Source organism: Pleurodeles waltl, chromosome 6, assembly GCF_031143425.1.
Source record: "Pleurodeles waltl isolate 20211129_DDA chromosome 6, aPleWal1.hap1.20221129, whole genome shotgun sequence".
Taxonomy (NCBI): domain Eukaryota; kingdom Metazoa; phylum Chordata; class Amphibia; order Caudata; family Salamandridae; genus Pleurodeles; species Pleurodeles waltl.
The window spans coordinates 1,277,892,941-1,277,920,068 of record NC_090445.1 but is presented as its reverse complement, the minus strand read 5'-3'; the positions used below and the strand labels follow the sequence as shown (position 1 = coordinate 1,277,920,068).

General features: G+C 44.0%; 1 protein-coding gene across 9 annotated transcripts in view; it reads right to left on the bottom strand.

Annotated features, from left to right (window-relative positions):
- The window catches only part of CCSER2 (coiled-coil serine rich protein 2), a 492,874-nt gene that overhangs the window by 77,606 nt on the left and 388,140 nt on the right, over window positions 1–27,128 (bottom strand). For all 9 annotated transcript variants that reach the window (XM_069240582.1, XM_069240583.1, XM_069240584.1 and 6 more), the window contains one exon: window positions 13,584–13,682. In XM_069240582.1, the coding sequence (XP_069096683.1) occupies window positions 13,584–13,682 (99 nt within the window). The remainder of the gene's footprint in view (window positions 1–13,583; window positions 13,683–27,128) is intronic.

Below are 27,128 nucleotides of genomic sequence, written 5' to 3'. Positions count from 1 at the left end.
TGTTGACCTTGCCAGACAAAGTAAAAAAGGCCATGAGAAGCAGGGAGTGCGGCGTTGTCTGCATCTATTTAACTTTTTGAGTCCTATTAGCTTTCTGGGTTCTGTCTTCTGGCGGGGCAGGAGGAGGCAAGCTGCAAAGGAAGAGGGGGTGAGGGCTGTATGGGACAAGTAACAAGAGGGATGGAGCAAACCAAACAAGCAACAACATAGGAGGGCAAGGGGCATAGCAAACAACAATGTGGCAGGGGGAGGGAGAAAGTGGGTGGAGGTAAAAGGGGAAAAAAGTACCTTTGAAAGCAGCGAGTAGTGGAAGGACACTGGGCAAGGGAAGCTGAACTTGGGCCATGCTCCAGGGTGTGGACAAACACAAGAAGAGGAAGTGAGGCCGACACTTGTTGACTAAAGAAAGGTAATGGAATGAGAGTCAATATGGATTCAACCAATCATACACAATGTGCAGACTCTAAGGTCCCTGTAAGTAACCAAAAGTCTTGCAAGTGATATAGCGACTAATGAGTTTGCTGGTGGGGGGGAGGGGGGGAGAGAAATTAAGTTAGCAAACTGCCAAGGAGGTGAAGGTTCCTGCCAAACACACTCAAGAGCATAAAACAACCAACAGTGGCAAAAAAACCTTTATGGACACTAGGGCGAAAGCCCTGTTGAAGGAAGGAGTTGTGATGTGTCATATTTGAGGGAAACAGCCTTTACCATGCAACATTGGACATGCAGCCTTTACCACACACTTTGGTACCATTCAGGTAAGTATTTCTACCTTTACCAAGCAGCACTTCACCACACAGGTATTATTTTTAAACAACATACTTTTTATAATTTTTATAGAAAGTTATTTTAGGGATGGGTAGAAGTAAAGGGAGGGGAGGGTGTCTTTAAGGTTCTGGAGTACGAAGAGGTAAGAGGGGGATGTATGACAGAATAACAACTGCATTTACAACAAAATTTGAACAATAACAGTCTTTAAAACGCAAGTGTTTACAACACTTTTTTTTATAACAAGTATGCATTTACAATTAAATGCCTTTATCACAAAAATGTAAGTATAAACCCTTTATAAAATATATGTACAAAAATACTTACATTTCCGTTGTAAAAGTATATATGGTAAAGGCATACGACTAAAATAAAATGAGCAAGTAATATATTATATAAATATTCACTTAATCAAAGTTTAAACGTACAAAACCATAAAAATTCACCTGTGAGTTATCTCAAGTAACAATAACTCGCACCCACACCAAGGACAGTTTTTCTGTTAAAAATGTTACTGTAACTATTACATTAATATTATCAATGATGTTATCAAAGATGTCATGAGTGCCTTCATTTGTAGAGTAATTAGTGCATGTAGAGGGTGTGAGTTATAGCTACCTTAGGGCACGAGTTATAGTTACTTGAGATAAATAAAACAGGTGAATTTCAATGGGTTTGTACGTTTAAAATGTGAGCCTAACTATAACGTCCATGTAACCTTAGTCTTTTTTTCAGTGAATTTCTACGGTTTTAACATTGTGGTGGTGGGCCAGGCCCTGCACCCAATCCGCTATAACCACCCAACCTCGCCCCTCCCATTCCCTTCAGCCATGCACGCTGGGCCACTAACTACCCAACTCCATGTTTCGCATGTCCTCTGGCCAAGTGCAGCGAGAGTTGGCTGCAGGTCTGCATTGCCCCCTCACCTGGCTTATTTCGACCCTGGGAACCTCATGCCCGGTCTAAACATTTGATTTTTTGAAGGGGAAGAGGGATGGGAGGGAGACCGCACACTTGGCTCCAGGGACCCCATCCCCATAAGAGGTAAAGGGAGAGGAGGATGACCTGAGGGTTCGAGGTAGGGAAGAGACAGAAAAAAAAAAGATGAGGGTGGCTTAAGAGCTCAGAGAGGTAAAGATGACAAGGTTTCAGGGTAAAGGTAAAGAGAAGTAAGGGTGATTTTGGGGTTCAGGGGTCGAACATGAAAATTTTGAAATTACTGTGTTTGATGAAGAATAAAACATCCTCTAAATTCCATAAGAAGTAACCAACAAATAAGTAACTATAACATGGCAGCAAACCTTAATTCAGGAAAAAAACAAAGTATTGCAACAGTTTAAAACAAAGGGAGTATGTTTACAGCTTCAATAGCAATAAAAGGGACACACGGCTGATATGTAGGTTTCGTACATCGGTCACATGCAATAACGTTTTTTTCATTGCTGCTTGTTTGCATCGAGTTCTTGGAAATACCAGGAAGTGTGAGCTTCAACACTGATGGTTTCAAGTTGTCTTGTAAGATAAAGCAAAAATAAAAAATAAATAAATAGTGCCACAATACGAGTGCAAGCAGTGTGGAAGAACACTAATGAAGAAATCAATTAGTACTTGGTGCATTGTCCAGGGAAGAAGAACATACAGTCAAAGTGAATCCCAAATGAAGCCAATATTTGCTGACACATGCTCAACAATGAAAAGGAATAAATTAAGATCAACAAATAAGCCACCAATAGTAGCTTATGGGTGGGCAAAAATCCCCTTTTTAGAGTTTTCCCACTTCAAGAAACAATAGATTGTTGCAAGCAACAGCTGAAGCACTGCCTCAGGCAGGACCTAAAATTAGTATGTCCTGCTCAATAGATTAAAAGGCAGAACATAATTGATAACACTTGCAAACTGCTGGGTCAATCATCTTAAGCATAAATCCTATGTTATAACAAAAGCAGCCAATATATGCAAATAAGTAAACCGGCATTAGGAGGGAGTAGGTAAACCTTGAAATAGGGTGTAAAGTATGCCTCAAAACCTTACTGAAAATAATCAGCAAAAACCATGTCTAAAACTGTGAAACGTGAATTAAGAAAAAAACAATTCCATTCCAACACAGTTAGTGTTTTCAACGTCAGTTAAGAAAGCAGTATAACCACACCTGGGGGAGAAAGCTTTTCAAGAGTGGATGTGTTAGAAATTGGGTTTCTGGTAGGCAAAGGTATGCACTTTGTTTAAGCAGGAACCACAATCCTTCCTAGTTGGGATAAGGCAGATACACAGCATAACTTAACGTGTGCTCATCCTCTGGTAGCTTGGGACACAGAAGGTAGGCTTACCATAGGAGGCAATTTGTGAACTATTTGTGCAACACTTAAAACACTAAAACAATGATAATACCAGCCAAAAATAATCCACCCCAAGTTAGAAGAATAGGTCTTAATGTAATGATCAAAACAAGACCAAAATGTCAAACATCCAATACATAGATGTCAAGATATGATTTTTTTCAAGAATATCTGCAACTGCAGTGCTTAAAAGCTTAAAGGGCCAACCAGGGCAATCTAGTCATGCTAGACCGGAGTAAATCCAAAGTTCAGGATGACCCCAATAGAGCAAGGGCTGGCTACAGGGACCAACCTGGTCCAACTGAAACAGTACCTTGTGTGGAGGGTTGCGTCAATGTCAAAGAACTGATGCGATGAGCAGAGGAGACAATATGAAGGTAATGAGTCTGTTCCAATCCACACAATCAAGGACGAGTCAATGTTGAGCTGCGCAGTCGTTGATGCGAGGTGCAATGTGGAACCCTTTACAAAGGTGATGCGTCAAGCCATGCAGCCGGCGATGCATCAGGGCTGAGGGTGATGCGCCGGTTACAAGCTGTGCAGGTGGTGATGCAATGTCTTTGTCCTCAGCAGCAGCAGTGATTTGTCAAAGTCAAGGAGAGATGCGGAGGTCCCAGTGCAGACAATGGGTGGATTTCTGTAGGAAACCAAGGCAGAACAAATTTCCAAGGGCACAGGAATAGATTGGCACCACATGGCAGAGTTGGACTCACAGCTGGAAGAGTACAGAAGGTGGCGTGAAGTCTTTGATGTCCCTGAGACTTCAAAACAGGAGGCAAACCCATGGAGTCACTTTGGTTCTGGGGATGTAGAGATGCAGGTCAAGTCCTTTATCTCTCAGGTAAAGAGGGCAGCAGACAGCAGGGCAGGCACAGCAACGCAGAGTCCAGCAAAGTGGTAGCCACTTTAGCAGCACAGCAGTCCTTCTTCCTGGCGGAATGTCCTTGGGTCTAGAAGTGTACTGATTTGGTGGTGTCTGGGGTACAGTACTTAAGATGGGTCTTTGAAGTGCACAAACTCTCTGCCCTTCCTTCCTTCCTTGGCTATGGACACACTAAAGGGGGCTATGTAGACCGTGATGAGGGCTGAGGACCCAGCCTATTGAGTTGTGTCAGCTCCTCCCTCCATTTCCTGCCAAGGGTGACCAATCAATATGCTAATAGCCCATCAGAATGTGGAATGCCCATCAGGCACATCTAAGATCACCTTGTGTTTGGCTGTCTAGAGGGATTGCACAAGAGCCCAGGTGTCACCGACCCAGATGTCTATTCAGAGACAGGAAAGGCAGACAATGGTTAAATTAAGACAATGACAACTTTCTTAAAGTGGCTTTTTCAAAGTTGCAACTTAAAACCAAACCATCAATTGTGATTTTAAATTGTGAGCCCAAAGGCACCAACCCTGGGGGACCCAGCTCTTCCCAATTGGAAATTACACTTATAAATTGAAATAAGGCAATCCCAATGTTAACCTATGGGAGAGATAGGCCTTGCAGTAATTTTCACTTCCTGGACATGTAAAACTTAAGTGTATGTCCAACCTTTTAAATACACTGCACCCAGCCCTTGGGGCTGTCCAAAGTCTACCTTAGGGGAGACCTAAATCTACTAAATCTGTTAAATAGAACGGTTTGGGCCTGGCAAGTGGGTTAACTTGCCAGGTTGACAGGGAAGTTTAAAACTGCACACAAAGGCTCTGCAATGGCAGGCTTGAGTCATTTATGAAGGACTACTGAAGTGGGTGGCACAATCAGTGCTGCAGGGCCACTAGTAGCATTTCATTTACAGGCCCTGGGCACATGTAGTGCACTTTATTAGGGACTTATAAGTAAATTAAATGTGCCAATCGTAGATAGGCTAATGTTACCATGTTTTAGGAAACAAGCACAAACACTTTAGCACTGGTCAGCAGTGGTAAAGTGCACAGACTTCTAAAGCCAGCAAAACAGGAGGCGAAAAAAGTCAGGGGAAACCACGCCAAGGATGCCAGGTCAACCAATGTAGAACACTCGCAGAATTCTGTTGAGAACAGCCCAATATAAGGGTCTTCATTCTCCCTTTTTAGGGCAATCACTTAGATACGACAAACAAAATTACATTGGAGGAGGCCCATGTTTAATCTTTAAATCCATCAATGCGTCTGTTCTCCTTGAGAAGTCTATACATTAAGCAGAACGGACAGAGGCACAAAAGAACAAATTCAAACAGCAGTAAGCTAGTCTCACCGATTTGTAATATGACAATCTTAAGAAAGAGGCAATGGTGATGTAACAGAAACTACCCCAGAGTCTTTCTCCAGAACATCAACTCAACTTACACTAAGCATACATTGCAGCAGGCCAAGGACAAGGACATTGACCTCTGTGAACCAAAGCCAATTCATAAGGAAAATGCAAGATCCTCTTCCATTCTGGCCTCTACATGGTTTGACTTTCTGATGTTAGACAACACTGTTTGCTGCCTGGCATTTATAAGGGGGGCTTTCTTCTGCTACAGAAACTGGAGTGGGCCTCAGTTTCAGGTAAAATTAAACTAAGCATACTTGAGATCAATGGATTTAGTGCTGCTTCAAGTTAATTACTACCCTTTTGGCTTAAGAGCCAAAGTAAGTGGTTTACACATTATTCATTAATGTTTATTCAAACCTGTATGTTGTAAAATGCACGATTAACAACTTTCCTGATTTGCATTTTGGAAAAGAAGATTTAGAGCACTTGATTAAAAGCAACAAAGTTTCCAGTGGCAATTATGCAATCTAGCTGTGGAAGGAAGGTAAATTAAGAACAAGACAGCTACACAGATACTGGGTCAGGGGCACTAAATGCTCATGGATCATAAGTTCCATTTGAAGCCTTAAAAAAAAAAAAAAAAAAAAAAAAAAAAAAAAAAGTTATTACATTTTCTCCCAAGCAAACTTAGATGATGTGGTGGCATCAGTTAAGTATTGTTGTTTACTTTTGGCATGGTTTTGTGCGTTTAGATTATCATCCTGGCTCCCAGTGTACCCTTCACAAATAAACCTCTGCACTCACAGTAGTGAAAAAGACCAATTTTGAGTTCTGGTTAAGGACTCCTTAGTCCCTCCTGCAGAATCATATGGCTGGACTGGCTATAAATAGGGAGTGGGCTTGAAGGGAGAAAACTTACCTCATTGGACCGCTGCTAAATTCAGCATTTCAGCATTAATGCTGAAGGCAACATGATGCTGGGCTTTGGTACAAGGTAGCACCAGGGAGCAAATGGCCACTTAAAGAATAGATTTCAGTGTCTAGGAGCCAGCGCTGCAGCTAGTCATTGTGGTGCCCCAAGGATGTGGCTCCATGACGCATCTTCAGTAGATGTGCCCTTCCTCCTAGCCTGGAGGGGGTAGGGGTGCTGCAGGACCCAGGGCAGGCACTATGGACAAAATGAGTGATCTCTGGCATTATCACCTTTAGCCTTCCACCTCCCATTAATAACAAATATCAATAAAAGTTAATTTAAACTGGTTAGGATTTAGTGAGTAGGTTTATATCCAAAGTCTCATACAGGTTTTTTGATTGGTTGTCAAATAAAAGAGGCAAGCAAAAGAAAAATGAGGCATGCTATTTTAATAGCTGCTTAGTGCCACAGTAGTTCAGCATCAAATCTTAGAACTCATACATTGAATCGTTGAGTTCCTAAGTACATCAATATTAAATTTTTCCAGAGCAATCCTCCACAGTTTCCTTTTCGTCAGTCTACTTTTTTTAAATGGACTTGTATGATATCTTCCTGCCACACTTAAACTGTTTTGACTTCTACATGACTGCAGTGAATAAATGTATGTGTACTGTAATACTACAATCAGTATTGGGAATGCCAACAGGTCTCACCTTTGCCATAGTTTAAAAGCAATGCTGTACATCATCCCTGATGTGGTGCAGCATGCTAAAGAGTAAACAAACAAAAACAAACATTGGTATAAAGCATCCGCTCGCCTAGTTCTGACATAGCCATTTTTAGGTTGAGCGTAAGCGTTCCACCGCTTGTATACTTTCTGTGGGCTCAAAACCATTTCATTTGCTTGTTTTAGTGCCATTTAAAAATCCTTCCTTGCTAGTGGTCAGTCATGCCTCTTTGTCCTGCCTTTTTCTTTTTGAGAGCAGGGACCAACTACTGTATAATTACACTTTGTCCTGTTTATCTCTTCGTTAGGGGACTTTTTTTGTTTGTTAATTTTTGCCTGCTCCTCTTACACTGTGGGGTGTGTTCCAGAGCATCCACTTCCTCGGGAACGTCCTCCAGCAAGTTTCCCGTTCCCCCAGCTCCCTCTACCAACATAAAAGTAACAGCTGAGGAGGGCATTTCCAGGGCCAGCTTCCCCTCACTCTCTTTGTCTAAAGCTTCTTCCCAACTCCCTCCCCCCCCCCCCGCAACCCTATCCTCAGGAAAAGCACTCATTTCATTTTCTTGTTAAACGGATACTTTAATAGCGAGTACTGTAGTTGTTTCAAATGCCTCAGAATGTTAAAAAAAAAACTGGTTTAATTGTATAATTACACAACAGACTGCCTCAGGTCAAATTCATTAAGGTCACCTCCTTCCAACTCTACCCTGGCTTCTGTTATCGCAGAGGAGGTGGATTGCCCTTATCAGGCCCCTGTGCAATTTCCTTGGTGTTCTGGCGACTTCCGAATGTGACACATGAAAGACAAAGCCCAAATCAACAAATCTGCCAGCCAGCTTTTGTTGCTTTGAAGAAACTGTTTAAATCACTTGATTCGGTCTTCACGTCAGCTTGCCAGATTGCTCAGGTCTTTCTGAGGTCCGGTACCAACGGCATCACACAGTACTGAAGCTTCAAAGCTGCTTTTTAATCTGCAAGCACATCACAGGGGCTGAGAGAGCCACCGGCTCCCTGAAGTTTTCATTCCCCATCAAAGAGGCCAAGCCGCGCGCCCATAATGAAAGCCAGACAAAGGGATTGCTGGAATAAGTAAGAAGGCAAAAGACAGTAGTTAGTCTTTCGTCTTTCTTGTAGCTTTTCAAAAGGGACTCAAAGCAAATCATTGCTTTAGGTATTTCTCCAAAAAGAGGTGTTAGCAGAGAGTGAGATGCTGCAGCAGAATAACAACACCTGCAGAGGACTCGACCTAGTACAAAGAATACACTCTCTAAAAGTAAACAATGCACGTTTCTTCTTTCCTGCTGAAGGCGTGCTTGCATAATTATTGGCACGCATGCAAAAGGAACGATGCAAAATATTGTTCTCTGAACTTGCCCGCAGCGGAGCTAATAATAGTGCTTCGCCTGTTTGAAGGATTGTCCCTTTGTGCGCGCCATCCGTGACACAGAGGGAACCTGTGGCTGTCAGAGGTATCTGACATTTAGTCAGTGTTCTGTGTTAATTTGACATGCCTGTCTGAGGAGGCACACTTATCTTCCACCAGAGGCTATCGCCGTACTTGGACTCTACCTCTCTTTGGTTACAAACATAAGATGATCAGCTTCCAGCCTCTGTCTCGCCCATCACTCTTTTCAGTAGAAAATGTGCTTTTACAAATTGTTCTTTTAGTGAAACGTTGACTGTCACATTATAACACTTGTGGGCCTACAACATACCTTGTAGTTTCCCAGAGCTCTAAGCCAGCAAATTTTCTCGACAATGATTCATGGTATTAAGCCACTTGACAGAGGAGCAATCTGATCTCTTCAGAGAAATTCCAGATACACAAGACAGGTAAACCGAGGTGATGCTTACTGCTGCTTCAGCAGGAGGGACTGACTAGGGGGCATTATGCTGACAGCTTTCGGATTGGGGCATATTCAAATTTCTTTTTCGAGCCAGACATTGTAAGAATTGCTTGGTGCCGTAAATGAACAATATTCACTCTGATAACCTAGGAATGGAAGGAGGTGAAGGGCAGAGAGGAGGTGGGCCCAAGAAGAGCAGAATCACAAGGAACAGAGCCAGTAACCCTATGATCTGCCAGTAATTTGAAAGTTTATATTTATTTATTATTTTCTTTTTTTTTTTTTTACAAAGTCTGTCTCAAAGAAATTAAAAGGAAAAATATTTCTTAAGCTACCCTGACTTACATTATCACATTACTTACTGCATTTTTGCACATTTACACATTTATTTCCTGCATTTTAGAAAAGCTTAGAGAGATAATTCACCGGCTGTTGAAATCTATGTGTCGCAGATTAAAATATCTTTACTATACTATTGTAGCTGTAGCATACTTGTAAGGTAGCTCGGGTGGTGAACGCACCCGTACATAGACTGCTGTGCAATCTCTAGTCACTATTTTGAATAACAATAGAATAGTTTAGAGGATGAATGTCCCTGCTCTAGGGCACTGTCTGTAACCTACATTTTAAAAGTCTGTTGGCATAGGACGGCTAAGTGGATTAATGATTTTGTTGCTTGAATGCAGTGCGGGTCACAATTTCTAGTTCTGGCGAAATAGTTTGGTTGTCTGTGTGCTCACTGGAAACAGCTGCAAGTAACATTTGTAACCTTACACTTTTTTTGATGCAGTCTTGCTCTTCACTACTGTTAATAAAATAGAATGCGTGGTGTCAAGTAGCAGAATATCGTTTGTATTGTCCTTTATGTAAGTGATGATTTTAGAAGTAATTTCACATAGAGATCTACATGCCTTACACAAAGATACAATTTGAGAAAGTAACCGGGACGACTTGACCGTGTTTATCGTGTGACAAGTTTTGTTTTAAACTGACAGACAGGTTTTATTGTTTTAGTTCTCTGAATGTGTGGCTTCAGTATCAATCTGCACTTGCATCCAGGACCTAGCTAACTAACAAAAAGACTTTGGGCCTACCAGAGCCTGCAAATTGCAAAAAAAAAAAAAGAAAAGTTTTATGAGTCGGAAAACTACAAAAGTTATTTTGTGGTCAACTATGAATCACAAATAGGAAAGAGCATAAAGGGGGCATTCCCGTCCTTTTTAGAGTCGTAATGGAATGTGTTGATGGTTTCTGACTGGAATTGTAGTTGCAAGGTATCGATTACATAATCATATCACATATAGGATGATATCTGATTCACAAAAGGGAAGCTGTCTCCATGGTACAGCTTCGATTTTGGCAACTGTGCTGGCCAGTTTTGAGGGAAGCACAGTGATCCACTTAATCACTGCATGCCCCCCTATGTGTTTTCCTAAATGGGATTTCCTTTTAATGCCACACCTCTCCCGCTTATGGACACACCCTGGTTTAAAAAAAAATAAAATAATTAGAAAGCAAATGCAAGCATGATAGTATGATGTCCCTTTCAGATCACCATCCCTGCAAGCACAGTCATTCACAAGGGCCACAAATTGCAATCTGCCTAATATTCATGAAGCAGGTTGTCTTACCACCACCTGTAAATGTACAGTTTTTGATGCTATCTGTTATTACATAGGTGCACTGCAAATTGCAGACCCATCCACAAACCAGTTAGTGTGCAAACTGCACATCCTGGTTTGTGAATAGGTCTTTGTACATCGTGCCCCTATTGATTTCCTTTTAAGTGATATATAAGGAGGTGACACGAGTGGGGGGGGGGGGGGGGGGGAGGGAAGAGCCTCAAGTCTACCCCATCCAGATTCTCCTTCTCTTAGACACAATGTGACTGGGCACTGCAGCATTTGTCCTGCCACACTGTGTTTGGATGATTGACTGAGCCCAGCGTGGAATCTCGTTCTGATAAAATAACTACACAAATATCAATCCAAATAGTTCCCACTCTATTCGGACACTGATGAGATTAATAGAAAATAACTGAGACACAGAGTTGTCTCCTTAGTGTAGACATGATGAACATCATGCATACAACATAATAAAGAGTTACATATTATTGCTTTTGTTGGCTACTGTATTTCCACACACAACACCCTATACTGGTAGTTGTACATTTTGCCATTTCGAGTTGAGTTCAGTGCTAAACCTTGGTGATATGTTTGATATTAGTTTTACAGAATTTCTCTTTTCCATGACCTTATCACTACTGGATGTAACTGCAATGCAGCTGCCAAATAGGTGTGACATTGCTTTTGCATGATCACAAATCTTCGTGCTAACCGGAGAGGGGTGAAATCTCATTGTCATTTTAAAGTGGATGCACCTAACAGATAATATGGATTTCCTTTCAAAACTTGCAACAATCCAACAGAAGGGATCCCTCACACGTTTCACAAATTTAGTGATTAACCACGAGAATTGGGGGGGGCTAATATTCTGCCTTCATTTCTCATGACTACCATGATCACTTTCATTCAAAATTTACAATGAGCTGTGTAGTAAGAAGCATGTGAAAATAGCACACATATTGTGGGTGTTGTGATTTGTCCCCCGGGGGGGCAGGAAACAAGCCATTGGTGTTTTGTGAAGGTGGAGTAGAAAGAACATTTTTGAAAAAACAAAAGTGCAGGGGCCTAAAGTATTTAATCTACCACCCTACAATACTTGTCTCAATTTTATTTCTCTACCAGGTTCCTTTAGGTCACTCGCACAAGCGCTTTTCGACCTGTTTTAAGTATTTTTCACTCATTCATGGGCCTACCTTTCAAAAATCCCTTGATGTCATTGGTGTGGTGTGCCCCGGCTGTGGGGGTGGTTTTGTTGCCGCCTTGCAGACTGACCCTGTTACAAGGATTATTGCATGATTTGCTGATATACTTCAGCATGGGCGAACCATTTTTTTCCTTTGTCTCTTCCCTTCATGCTCCATGGCGTTCAAGGTGTGAACAACGCAGAACAGCCCGAACTCCATTGGCGGTATTTTAGTGCTGGTCACATTGTTTACACTGTTACGTAATCAGAGTAATTTTTTTTTGGCCCCCCTTTTGGGAAACAGCCTTAACAACTCAGCTCGAACCATGCTGTGCCTTTACAACGCGGCCAGAACCATGAAGGCGTCTTTACAATGCATTCCTTAACCACACAAGTGATTACAACGATTTGCCTTAGGGAAAGCGTTCTTGAACTGATGTTGGACTTAAGTCCAACACTTTCCCTGCTGTGGCGCAGACTGGAGGCGGAACAGAAAATTATCCTATTCCAAAGTCCAGCAATTGTAGAAATGCATTTGTGTTTCGGGACGCGTTGTTAAGGCAGGCGTGGTAAATGCCTGCGTTGTTCCGACATACAACCCTCTCCTTCATGCTCCATAGCTTTCACAAAAACACATTTCTAATTGATCAATGCTTTACCTAAAAGAAGCACAGAAATTCCCAAAGCAGCTCTCCTCACACAGCGGGAGAGCCAATACTACAATATTCACCGCACTCAGGATACTCGCCCCCTAATGCTTTGCAGGCCATTACTTTTAGAAAACGTTTTTGCTCATAACTCAGCCTGTGGTGGTCCTAACTTAACATCCTTATTACACTATGACTGTTTGAACATTCTTGACAGGTTTGAGTGACCCTGCTACTGTATTACTACTCCATGGCTGTTGTGTCTTTTTTGGGGGAATTGTGTTAGCCAGCAACTCTGATGGTGGGGTGGTGAAAGTGGTATTCTATTGGAATTAGCATGGCAGATTTAAATTAGGATGCTACAGGGCAACATTTTCATTTTTGGCTGCAGATAGAGGAAGAAGATAAACTAAAGTGCTTTATTTGCAGGGCCACTGGAGTTATGTGGCAGGAAAAGACCAAATTATGAGGCAAGGTTGACCAATTTATGTAGCAAGAAAATTCCAGTTAGGAATTTGCAGTGCCAACAGCTCTAACTCAAGCAAAAGCGAGACCTAATGCATTGTAAATGATTGCTTTCTTTTTATTTACCAATCTAATTTAGTATAGATATATAAACCTGTAAAAAATAGCACTAAAGCATTTTTCTTTTTTTGGAGGCACAGGTAAAGGGAAGTAAGAGGTATTAAAACCAACACGGAAGGCAGGAGTGTAAAAGCAACAAGGAGGGCACAGGCCGCAACAAGTAGTGTGTGGGAAGCAATATGGATGGTGGGAGGCTCAACTTGGGTGACAGAGAAACATGGAGCGGGGAGAAAAACACACGGGTGAAAAAGCATTATGAATGGGAGAAGTACACAGGTGACAGTATCACGGAGAGCAGCAGAGTGCAGTACATGAGAGAGGCAGCTGGAAAACATGCATGCAACCTTGTGGAGTACATGAACAAAATGGAAAAAGTAGAGCTTCAAAAGAGAGCAGTGACCATGCTCCAGGGAAGGGACAAACATAAGAAGTGGAAGGGAAGCACTACCAAGCAAACAAGTAAAAAGCAAGCAACTAAGAGGGAATAGGTCCAACTAATGGTAAGAAACGGGAGGGCCCTGAGCCCACTGTAAGCCAACAATAGGTATTTTTGCCAACATACTGCTTGTGCCGTTTAGTAGGCAGGACCTAATAATTTCCACTTAACCTTCAGCATTATTAGAAGTGAAAAACAGTTAAAGGAGGGGAAAAGTAAAAAAAAAAAAAATCACAAAGTTAACAATGAATACAACTGCATATTTTAGGATAGTCTATAAATTACTCACAGAAAGTTTCCTCCAGGGTGTCTGTGTGAATTTGTCACAGAGCAAACGACCTTCGCCTCTAGGTTGTTGGCCTTCTTTGTAGCAGTTACATTTACTTGCCTAGAAAGTAAACACGATTTAACATACCTGATTAGCCTAAAATAAGTATTGACAATCTCCAATTACCAACAAAGTGGAGACAGAACACGCACATGTACACCCCATCTACTGGCATTATATTTAAGAGAAAACATGTTCACATCTTTTATAGCAGTACTTTGTTGTGTACTTGTAGGAAAGTACCATCTTGCCTGGCATGTTACCCCCATATTTCACTGTATATATGTTGTTTTAGTCTATGTGTCACTGGGACCCTGCCAGGCAGTGCCCCAGTGCTCATCAGTATGTGCCCTGTATGTGTTCCCTGTGTGATGCCTAACTGTCTCACTGAGGCCCTGAGGCTATGCTCTCTCTGCTTTCCAAATTTGTCACTAACAGGCTAGTGACTAAATTTACCAATTCACATTGGCATACTGGTACTCCCATATAATTCCCCAGTATATGGTACTGAGGTACCCAGGGCATTGGGGTTCCAGGAGATCCCTATGGGCTGCAGCATTTCTTTTGCCACCCATAGGGAGCTCTGACAATTCTTACACAGGCCTGCCAGTGCAGCCAGCGTGAAATAACGTCCACGTTATTTCACAGCCATTTACCACTACACTTAAGTAACTTATAAGTCACCTATATGTCTAACCTTCACCTAGTGAAGGTTGGGTGCAAAGTTACTTAGTGTGTGGGCACCCTGGCACTAGACAAGGTGCCCCCACATTGTTCAGGGCAAATTCCCCGAACTTTGTGAGTGCGGGGACACCATTACACGCGTGCACTGTACATAGGTCACTACCTATGTACAGCGTCACAATGGTAACTCCGAACATGGCCATGTAACATGTGTAAGATCATGGAATTGTCACCCCATTGCCATTCTGGCATTGGGGGGACAATTCCATGATCCCCCGGGTCTCTAGCACAGAACCCGGGTACTGCCAAACTGCCTTTCCGGGGTCTCCACTGCAGCTGCTGCTGCTGCCAAACCCCTCAGACAGGTTTCTGCCCTCCTGGGGTCCAGGCAGCCCTGGCCCAGGAAGGCAGAACACAGGACTTCCTCTGAGAGAGGGTGTAACACCCTCTCGCTTTGGAAATAGGTGTGAAGGCTGTGGAGGAGTAGCCTCCCCCAGCCTCTGGAAATGCTTTGATGGGCACAGATGGTGCCCATCTCTGCATAAGTCAGTCTACACCGGTTCAGGGAACCCCCAGCCCTGCTCCGGCGCGAAACTGGAGAAAGGAAAGGGGAGTGACCACTCCCCTGACCTGCACCTCCCAGGGGAGGTGCCCAGAGCTCCTCCAGTGTGTCCCAGACCTCTGCCATCTTGGAAACAGAGGTGTCTGTGGCACACTGGACTGCTCTGAGTGGCCAGTGGCAGCAGGTGACGTCAGAGGCTCCTTCTGATAGGCTCTTACCTCTCTTGGTAGCCAATCCTCCTTCCTAGGTAGCCAAACCTCCTTTTCTGGCTATTTAGGGGCTCTGCTTTGAGGATCTCACCAGATAACGATGCAAGAGCTCATCAGAGTTCCTCTGCAGCTCCCTCTTCACCTTCTGCCAAAGGATCGACCGCTGACTGCTCAGGACGCCTGCAAAACCGCAACAAAGTAGCAAGACGACTACTAGCAACCTTGTATCGCTTCATCCTGCCGGCTTTCTCGACTGTTTCCAGGTGGTGCATGCTATGGGGGTAGCATGCCTCCTCTCTGCACCAGGAGCTCTGAAGAAATCTCCCATGGGTCGACGGAATCTTCCCCCTGCAACCGCAGGCACCAAAAGACTGCATCACTGGTCCTCTGGGTCCCCTCTCAGCACGTCGAGCGTGGTCCCTGGAACTCAGTAACTCTGTCCAAGTGACTCCCAGAGTCCAGTGACTCTTCAGGCCAAGTTTGGTGGAGGTAAGTCCTTGCCTCCCTATGCTAGACTGCATTGCTGGGTACCGCGTGATTTGCAGCTGCTCCGGCTCCTGTGCACTCTTCCAGGATTTCCCTCATGCACAGCCAAGCCTGGGTCCCCGACACTCCTTCCTGCAGTGCACAACCTTCTGAGTTGTCCTCCGGCGTCATGGGACTCCCTTTTGTGACTTTGGCTGGACTCCGGTTCACTTTCCTTCCAAGTACCTGTTCAGGTACTTCTGCGGGTGCTGCCTGCTTCTGTGAGGGCTCCCTGACTTGCTGGGCACCCCCTCTGTCTCCTCCTCCAAGTGGCGACATCCTGGTCCCTCCTGGGCCACAGCAGCACCCAAAAACCTCTACCACGACCCTAGCAGCTAGCAAGGCTTGTTTGCGGTCTTTCTGCGTGTGAACACCTCTGCAAGCTTCATTGCGGCGTGGGACATCCATCCTCCAAAGGGGAAGTTCCTAGTCCTCTTCTTTGTTGCAGAACACCATGCTTCTTCCAACAGGTGGCAGCTTCCTTGCACCCTCAGCTGGCATTTCCTGGGCTCCTGCCCACTCTCGACACTGTCGCGACTATTAGACTTGGTCCCCTTGTCTTACAGGTACTCAGGTCCGGAAATCCACTGTTGTTGCATTGCTGGTGTTTGTTCTTCCTGCAGAATCCCCCTATCACGACTTCTGTGCTTTCTGGGGGTAGCAGGTGCACTTTACACCTACCTTTCAGGGTCTTGGGGTGGGCTATTTTTCTCACCCTCACTGTTTTCTTACAGTCCCAGCGACCCTCTACAGGCTCACATAGGTTTGGGGTCCATTCGTGGTTTGCATTCCACTTTTGGAGTATATGGTTTGTGTTGCCCCATACCTATGTGCTCCTATTGCAATCTATTGTAATTCTACACTGTTTGCATTACTTTTCTTGCTATTACTTACCTAAGTTTGGTTTGTGTACATATATCTTGTGTATATTTATTATCCTCATACTGAGGGTACTCACTGAGATACTTTTGGCATATTGTCATAAAAATAAAGTACCTTTATTTTTAGTACTTGTGTGTATTGTGTTTTCTTATGATATTGTGCATATGACACCAGTGGTATAGTAGGAGGTTTACATGTCTCCTAGTTCAGCCTAAGCTGCTTTGCCATAGCTACCTTCTCTCAGCCTAAGCTGCTAGAAACACCTCTTCTACACTAATAAGGGATAACTGGACCTGGCACAAGGTGTAAGTACCTCTGGTACCCACTACAAGCCAGGCCAGCCTCCTACAGTACTGAAACTGAAAGACGGGAAATAAAAATGTATCTATTAATCTGTTGGTAGAAAAACAACAACAGGAAAATCACATGAAGCACTCCAAAATAGAAGCTGAAGGAGTGAGGTGCAAAAGCACCCCTAACAGTCAGAGACAATAGGAATAGTACACCGTTCAAGGGGTACCTCTAGAGCATATGAAAGAAGGGAAGCAATGCAAATATGCAGCTCCACCAGGATACATAGGCAAAACCCACAAGAATAATGAAGTGTACACAGAAAGGGAGAGTAATCCAAAATACAGAACACACATCCCCAGGAACACCCAAGGGGAAAACCTGAGGAGAGGTGAAAAAGAACTGGGAGACACCTAGAGGTAGTCGACTGAAGGTACGAAAGGAGTGCCATATGCCTGACATACAATGATTAAAAGATGCAGTCTGGAAGATACATGCCGGGACACCAATACACACAGAGATAGATGTAACGACACGGATGTGGTCATACATATGACGTTTATAGATATGCAGATCGTCCTGGGAACACAGATGCCGATATAAAAATAGACCGGCATAGACCTGTGAAGCATAAAGGAGACAAAGGTATACATGCCTATATATATGCAATATTTAGAGAACATAAGAAGAAAAGAGTTGCACAACAGCAACGGATTAAAGAAAGGAGGGGATGGAGAAAGTACACCTCTCAAGAAAGAAAATCCAGACAAACAGGAAAATCACTGCGAGCGGACTAAAGTAAAAAGAGGTAGGAAAAATCAACAACTGATATTAATCAACAGAAACCTTGTGGTACATGAAAAAGACCAACATGAAGTATACAAATGCTGCGTAAGTAGAAGCCAACTACAGAAGGGCAATGCAATAGCAATGACAATCCACCAAATAGAAAAACAAGCTGTGAAGAAAAGACTGAAAGAAAAGTGGCGGAATCCCGGCGGGACAGCCAGGCAATAAGAAAGTGATCCATTTGTGGATCCAATAAAACAATATTCTGAAATATAAGGTATATTAGACCTTGACCCTCAGAAAGGGGTCCAAATACCGGCCCTGCAGAAGTCTGCAGGGTCAAATGTGAAGGGGCATATTTGTGGATAACAGTCCTAAATATAAACAAATATGAGATAGGAAGGAAGGAAATATCCAACAGAAGAAAGAAATATGATTACTGTCTTGCAGCTGACAGAAAGGATGAACCAACTGCTAGGATTGGAATCCTTCATAAAAATTGCCTGAAAGTAGCGGTCAAAAAGATGACAGACACACACAAAAGGGGGAAAAATCATAGGAAGGGAAAGAAACCCCCTAATGGGACAGATATGTAAAAACAGGTACACATACAAATTGGATGATGCCCCAGACCTACAAGAGCGCGGCAGGGGAAACAGGAAATAGGCATATTAACAGTGTGGAAAGAGCAGCCAAGTGTCGTTCCATTGGCAGGAGACAACCTTTGTCCTGACCATTGTGTAGTCATGAGGCACTAAGTGTTTCCACTGAGGAACAGCTCCGTACTCAAAAGGAAGAAGTACATACACATATGGTAAATGTAAACGAAACTGAACGAGGGAAAGTCTACAGACACACCTGGAATAGAACCCTCCCTCCTCAATGTGAGGGTCTGTGTCCTTGGCCATTATGCCACAGGGGATTTTATACACTTACACACACACACACAGACACACACAACGCTTACACCCTGGACCAAACGGCAGAAAGAGGATGGAAATGTCCAGGAAGACAAGAGAATAATAAATAAAAACAATTTAAAGGTGAAAAAGAAGTGGCCCATAAAGGTGACTGATTATGCTCCCCACTTGTAGCACTTAACAGCCAGAAGAGGTGTAGGTGGAAACGAAGAGATAACATCCTCAACAGAAGCAGACCATGGAAAAGAGGCATAAAACCAAGTCCCACCACAGCAATGGAAAAGGACACTGGTAAAAAACAGCAGCAGAACCCTGAGTGATACAAGGGCCAGTACACTACTCCCAGAAGGGGGAACTGAGGAAGTTCCCATTAGGGAAAATATAAGAATAAAAGAATGGCCAAAAGCCTACCCCAATTGCTTTGAAGAGCAGGGACTGGAAAGGACTCTGACACGAGGCAGAACCTCGCAGAGAGCACAATCTCTTAGGCGAACTGCCTATCAGCAGAGTACAACAGAAACTCCCCCTGCAAGAGGTGTAAGACCTAGACCTCGTAAGAAAACAATAACGAAACCTGTCCACCATAGTGGGGTTAATAAACAAAACACCTGCAAAGCAGGAGCACCACCCTGAGTGCCAGAACAGGAAAAGAAGAAAAGCATCCCCGAAGAGCAGGAACACCATACTGGGTGTCACGTCAGTCAAGAAGCACATAACTACAATGGCGGTGGGAAAAAAGTGCAACAGAGGAAAGAGAGCAACAGGGGTAAAAAATGCAACTGCCCCTGAATAAAGGACCAAACCAGAATAAGAGACTAGAAAACAAAAAGGACTTAAAACTGAGTCTCACCATGAGCATCTCTAAAGGGGCGTAAGGCCGAATCGGCATGCGCACCAAAAAGGAAGGTGCCATCAAAAGGCACATGAAGTAAAGATGCTTGCACCGATTCTGAGAAATTGGAAGAACGTAACCATGCCCTTTGCTGCAGCACTACCGAAGAAACCATAATCCTTCCAACAGAATCTGAGGTATCAATGCCACTAAGCTTGGCAGTCTGCTGACCATCCTGTACAAAAGGCTTTAGAGCAAGTCTAGCATTGTCAGGCAAAGAAGGCAAAATGTGGTCCACTGAGTCCCACAAAATGTTGAAGAAGCGAGCAAGGACACAGAACGTATTCGCTGAATGCAAGGCAGAACTAGAATAAAGCAAAAATATGTCTACTAGAAACATCCAGCTGTCTGGCTTCTCAGTCAGACAGAACAGGAAGAACCTGCATAAAACTGTGTGCAACCAAAACAGTTTGCACCACAAACTTTTGAGTAGTTGGATGCTGCTGGAAGCATGACAGATACTGCGGAGCTGGCATGTGTCTATGCGAGATACAGCGCTCCACAAGGGGCCCTGATATTGGCTGGGTCCAAACTCCCAAAAGGATATCATAAAGAGCCTCACAATAAGGAAGGACCGGCTCCACAGAAGTCTACAGAAGAAGAGCTGACTCCAACGGCACCACTCCCGGCGTCAGAGTCAACGCCGATCGATGCAAGGATGGAGATACATCAACATCAGAAGAGGCGTCATCCAACTCCAAGGATACAATATTCAGGGCGTCACGCGAAGCTGCAGGTGCCACCACTGCCAAAGTCAGTAAGGTAGAAACAGACGCCAAAATCGGAGTCGTAAGAGAGAAGACAGGTGCAGAAGATTGAAGCCGTGGGAGGCTGTGCATCAGCGCTAATCCGACTCCAGAGTTTAGGGGTCCAACAGGCACCGAGGACTAAGCCACTGGTGAGGACCTTGTCAGGGCACCTGCCACCTCCTTAGGGCCCGAAGGTGCTCCAGAGGGAGGGGTAGGCCCAAAAACAGCATGCATGGACAAGAAGTAGTCCTGCATCTGGGCTAGAGTCACCCTGGCACCGGAATAAAGTGAGAGGCACGGGGGCGACTCCTGCGCAGGCTTGTCCTCAGAGGAATGGGAAGAGCCAAAGGGGGCGATGCTTCCCTTGAGACGTCGCAGGATCTGGAGACTTTCGAAGGAGCCGGACACGAGTGACTTGTGGAATGGTCGTTAGTATGATTCATAGAAGAAGGACCATAACACCTAAGAGAATCCTGTAAAGACTGACACCTGCCCCGCTAGGAGCTACATCCACCTCTCCAGCAACGCCTTAGGCCTCAACTCTTGATAGGTGTTGCAGTCATCAGTATCGTGGTGGATGTCTAAGCACTACATACTAACAGAGTGAACACAGGACCCCCAAGGCATATAGCCAGAAGACTTTAAACACCAAAGTTGAGAACCCACTTAGTTAATTATAGAAGTTATTATATAGTTACAGGCAGCAAGAAGACAAAATTGTTTTTTGAATCCACATTGTTTTAAATTCAGGTGTATTTATTGGATCCCGATTTGTGAAAGATTCATTAAGATTGTAAGAAGAGATAGCCGACACGTGTTTCGCCCTTTGTGGTGTGTTCACCTAGGGCTTTCTCAAGGCTGAAAATGATGAAGAAGGAACTAATCAGATATTATAAATGGTCAAGATTATTTACAATAAGTTTGAGGTGAAAATCATGCAGAGATATAACCCATATGTACTAAGATTTAAGTGAATTAGTGAGAGGAAAAGAGAGGAAATAAGAAAAAGTGATCCCTAGGCAAAAATAGTCCCATAGTGTAGTTTGACAAACTGTGTGGTGAAAATAGAAATAATGCAGACATTATCAATGCCGCTTCCCATTTTGATCAGATTAGTAGAATGTTAAACAAAGGTCCGTATCAAAAATGAGATGGAATAAGTCCAAGACGCCAGTGAGAAAATAACGATAATAAGAGCGGTGCAGGCACTATATATTGGAAGTTAGCAAGGTCATGTTAATTTCTCCCGGTGATCATCATGAGTTAGTCAATCATGCAAGTCTTAATCAACAAGAAAAATCCTACCATTACTTATTCATCTGAATATATTTGTATTTAAATGTGGATAATCTGGGTGCAAAGATATAGTAAGATGCATTTACTATCGGCAATATTGACATTATATTAGCATAATTAAATAGGCAAAGCTCAACATTTAAGTAATTAAGGTAGCAGTACATGTTGAAGAAAATATTTCTGATAGGAGTGCACGAAATATATATGAGCACGTCTGCAATGTGATTTCATAACTAAAAGTCATGAAAAGTAGAGGGAGTAATATTAAATATTCTTGGTAGTCGTTATCAAACAGCACTACACAAGCTGTAACGATTATGCTAAAGGCACCATGTTTTATAAATATCCACAACCACTGAAAAGCCAGGAGAAATAAATATGGTTAAATGGGAAGTGTAAAGCTATACAAAGAGTTGTCCAAATGTTTGTCGACAAATGTATATAGTTCTCTTATATCCTTACCCGAGTACTAGAGTCTGAGATTTAAAGTCAGGATAGCAGCGTGCTGGTTAGGCGCCATATTGAATGCGGCAAAAGCAGCGTGTGAACAAATTCCTGTTTAAATATGTCATATGGTCAAGTCCTTCTTTATTGTTCATGATGGTGTTCCAGGAAAGGTGGGTATGCATATTAGTCCCCACGACCTGTTACGTGATCAGGCGACTCGCATGTCATGTCCTGTTACTATAGTTATAGTGTTGAAATAAAGTGCGAGAGCACATCGAAACGAAGCATAAAAGCGTCGGCCAAGTTGGTAGTTTTAGAATAGTATCAGTATCATAATGAGGCCGCTCGTAATCAGCAAAGGATACATGTTTTGAAGTTAACCGGTACCCTACAATATAAATATAGTGATTATATCAATGTCCAACAGTAGTCAAACATGATATGTTATTTGCAGTATAATCGCAGTCCCCTTTTATTTCTTTTAAATACTTACTTTGAAATGTCGCAGGATCTGGAGACTTCAGAGGAGCCGTACGCGAGCGACTTCTGGAATGGTTGTTAGTATGAGTCAAAGAAGAAGGACTATAACACCTAAGAGAATCCTGTAAAAACGGACACCTGCGCCGCCCAGAGCTACATCCACCTATCCTGCAACGCCCTTAGGCCTCAACTGTTGATAGGTGTTGCAGTCATCAGTATCGTGGAGGATGCCTAAGCACCGCATACTAACATAGTGAACACAGGACCCCCAAGGCTTAAAGCCAGAAGGCATAAACACTGTTCCAATGTCGAAAAACACTGAGAGGGAAAGCCCAAAAAATTGCCCGAGGTAACCGCTTCTCCAGATCTGAGTTGCTGGGCAGAAAAGAAGCTGACGTCAGTGAGTCGGGAGAGTGAATATATGGACCCCATCGACATCCTATCCGGAGTTGCACAACTTCCTCTACCGACACTGCTGAATTCCCTTTCCAGATCTAGTCTGGCGCCTGGGGAGAACTCGAAGGTAAGGAACCTGCGGCTAGTAGTCTCTATCAGATGTATTGTTTACAATTCAGTGGCTTAAAACGCACCTACAGCATACCATTTGTCGTCATTTACAATCTTGCAATTGCTTAGCTCCCATATGCTTCCCTTTGTTTCCTGTGTTAGCTCCTCTCTGGAGCATAGATGAAGTACATGTGGTTTTCCTCATCTTTGGGCAACACAATGTATTTTTTATTTTATAAGTGTTTCAGTATTATTCCTGGAAGAGCAACATGCTTTTCTACCTTTAACACATGCCTTATTTATGTTGCTTTCACCTTAGCTGCTGTTTCTATTGACACTTTCATTACTTACAACTGCACCAATTATACTCTATGCCACTCTGCTCTACAATGCTCTGCTCTAGTCCAGTCTACATCACTTCACTCTACAGCATTCTACACCATCCTACTCTTATGGCACTCTGCTTTATGCCACTCTAACCTACTCTAATCCACTCTATTCCACTCCACTCTATGCCACTCTACTTTATGCCACACCTCTCTACTCTATGCCACTCTACACAATGCTACTCTATGGCATCCTATTCCATACCACACTTCACCACTCCATTCCACTCTACGGCACTCTACACAATTCCAATTGATGTCGCTAAACCACTCCACTTAACGTCACTTTACTCCATGCCACACCATTGTTCCACTGTACACCACTCTAATCCATTCCATTTCACTTTACTCTATGCGACTCCAAACAATGCCACTCGACGCCACACTTCAGCATCCCATTACATTTTAAGCTGCACCATTTTATGACATGCCACTCCATTCTATCACTCTCTGCCACTCAACTCTACGACACTCAAGTATGTGCTCCTCTATGCCACTGTATTCTCCGCCAGTCCATGCCATGCTGCGCTATGCCACACCACACCATTAGCCATGTTGAAGAGCAGCCACACAGCAGTACAACCTGGCTAAAAGATATTGGCAAAGCCAATAGCTGTCACATAGGCGAAACCTGTTAATCCCAATCTACTGCTCTATTTAGAAATATCATCCTCGTAGTAATGTAAAAAGTACGGTGGATGGTTCAAGCAGGGAATGGCTATTAAGAACAAGTTACTTACCTTCAGTAACAATCTTTCTGGTGGATAGTCTATCCATCTATCCATCTATCCATCTATCCATCTATCCATCTATCTATCCCCAGTTTGTGAATACTCCTCCAGGAGTCAGAATCAATCCTGGCATTTCAGTAGTACCTAGGATCCCCAGCAGGTGGCATAGTGTAGCTCTGCACCAGTATCGTTCCACTCCATAGGTGACTTGCAGAGCCACTCATGCACTGAGGTGAATTTGCTTATAGGCTGTCCATGCCCTTAGATGTGTAGCCCATCTGCAAACTGTGTGCAGATCTTGGAACCTTTTTTAGATTGGGGAAAAAAGAGACCAGTTCACAGAACGGGAAGGCAAGAGGTAATTACCCAAAGGTAAGTCACTTGTTTTTCTGATTGATACTTCTAACTGCATATTCCTCACCTTGTGAGCAGTACCTCCCAAGGTGGAGTGTCTGATGTGGCTCAGACCCAAAAGCCATACATGACAGAATGGGCAAAATGCCCCTTTTGAAGGACGTGACTTTCAAGGCAGTAGTGCTTCATGAAGGTATGCACCGAAGCCCACATAACTGTCTAACAGACATCCAGGACGGGAATTTGCTTGCTAGCGCAGTGGTAGCACCTTCAGCCTTGGTGGAATGAGCGCTTTAGACTTTTGGAGACTGCATCTTAGCCAGTGCGCAGAGACCAATCCAACCGTTTTTGCACTGCCTGTCAGAAGCATGACAGTCTGACAGACATGAAAAGCAGTGAGCAATTTAAGTAGAAAGGAAGCCCAGGGAAACAGGTCGTGCAAGGTGGATTTACACAGAGAACTTAAAGTAAACTCACACATCAAGCTGATGTAATGGCGAAGAGAAAGAGTGTCCTTAAGGTCATAAGTCTCAAGGGGCAACGGTAGAGCAGCTCAAAAGCGGTGCACATCAAGAACAGGAGGACTAATTTCAAGTCACACTCTTATCACAAAGGGTTTCGATGGGAACAAATACTGCAAACGTTTAAAAGCCTCATCACAACTGGTGATCTAAATAATGAAGGATGATCCAGCAACCACAAGAAGGCCCAACGAGCCAATAAGAAGCCTTTAACAGTGCCCATAGCAATGCTTCAGAAAACTTTGCCTGTAAAGGGTTAATTTATTGGGTGCTGCACCAATCCACGAATTGGTCCCAACGGCTGACATTCACAGATTTACTGGACGGATGCCTTGCCGCTAGGATGACATCAATGACCTCAGGGTGCAGGCTGAAGAAGGTCAACTGTGGCACTCAATCGCCGAGTATGAAGATGAAAAGTGTGCCGCCACGGATGCAGAATCCTGCCCTGCTGGTGCGACAATAGATCCTCCCGAAGCTGCTGCTTGATCGGAGGACAGATGATCATGCCCAGGAGGTCTGGCTACCACACACTCCTGGCTCAATTCCATGCCACCAGGATGAGTTGGGCTAGGTTGTTCCTGATCTTATTCAGAACTTGAACCAGTGGAGGTAGCGATGGGAAGGCATACATGAGTCCTGAAAACCACTAGACTGAATGCACCTCTGAGCGAGAGTTGCTTTGGAAACTCCAGCACGCAGAATTGATGATATTGCATGTTGTCTGCGGTGGCATAAAGAGTGAGCCAGGGTTCTCCCCACTGCTGGAAGACCGCCTGTGCCAAAAAATGTTATACACTAAGTGCTTGTGGATGAGTTAATCTGCAATGGTGTTTGAAAATATGGCCAGGTGCTTCACCACCAAGGCAACCCCTTGGCAGTCCAGCCACTATTAGAGCTGAAAGGTCTCCTAGCACAGGGCCCAGGACCCCATCCCGCCCTGCTTGTTGCAGTACCACACAACGGTGGTGTTCTTCATGAGCAGCTGTGCCAGCTGTCCTCTGATGGTAGGAGGGAACACTTTCAAGACATGTAAATCAATCTTAACTCCAACAAGTTGGTGAGGAGTTGAGTCTCCACCAGAAACCAGAGCTCCTTGATCTCCACCCCTCCCAAATTGCCTCCCTAAACCAGTAGCTATGCATTAGTGAATACTGTTAGCTCAAGTGGAGGGTAAGTAGAGGGGGCTGCCATTGATCAAATTGCAGTTCAGTAGCCACAACTGCAGATCATTTGCAGTATCCTTCGATATCTGGATACAATCAGATTTCCCTGAAGCTGTGTGTAAGCGGGCTTGGTGTGTGGTGTACACCTAGGTTATCATCACCTTATACCAGGTCCAGGTATCCCCTATTAGTGAAGTGTAGGCAGTGCATAGGTAGCCAGGGCTCTCTAGCGGTAGCTGTGGATGAGCAGCCAAGACTTATCTGGGAAACATGCAAAGCTTATGCAATACCGCAATATTCACAAAACAACTTAACACACATGAAAGAACCACAATGTTACAAAAATAAAGGTACTTTATTATAGTAACACAACTCTAGAATACTTATAGGCAGTTCCCCCCCCAGCTGGAGGTCAGTACACACTAATTACATACACACAACAGCAAACCAAAATTATCATAGAAAAAACAAGCATTGGCAACACTTAGTGAAAATAGTAAAGGCCCTAAGGAAGGGCCAAACCATATACTAAGAAAGTGGAATGTGAGATGCAGTCCCTCACCCAAGGATGTGGAGTTGTTAGAGGGGAGCTGGGTGAACTAGAAACCCTGAGAGGCGGGTACCTGAGTGGAGCCCCCACCCCTGCCGACCAGGAGAGCAGAGGTAAGTACCTGGTCTTCCCAAAGACTAACAGGAGGGCTTGGAAAAAGGATTGTACAAGAACAGGGCCGGACAAGAGAAACCAAAGCCAGATTCCAGTAGATGAGGAGCTGCAAAAGAAGGGGACAAAGTCCAGTCCACGATGGAGTGTCCAATGGGGGCAGGAGCCACTACACACCCTTCTGTGAATGCAGAACCCGGTCGATGAGGAAAGGCGGCGGCCAGCTGTGGAGCCCAGGAGCTGAAAAGGAGTCCTTCGAATGGTGCAGCTGGTGTCCCACATTGGTAGTCGGGTCGCAGTTGGTCAGTGGTGCAGGAGAACCACCAACAACCCTTGGGAAATGCAAGAGGAGCCAAAGAAGAGTTGCAAGGCTGAAGAGGACCAGCAAGTCCCAGGGGACTCAACCCTTGGAGGGGAGTCTGAGGCGACCCTCAACAGTCAGGATAGCCAACAG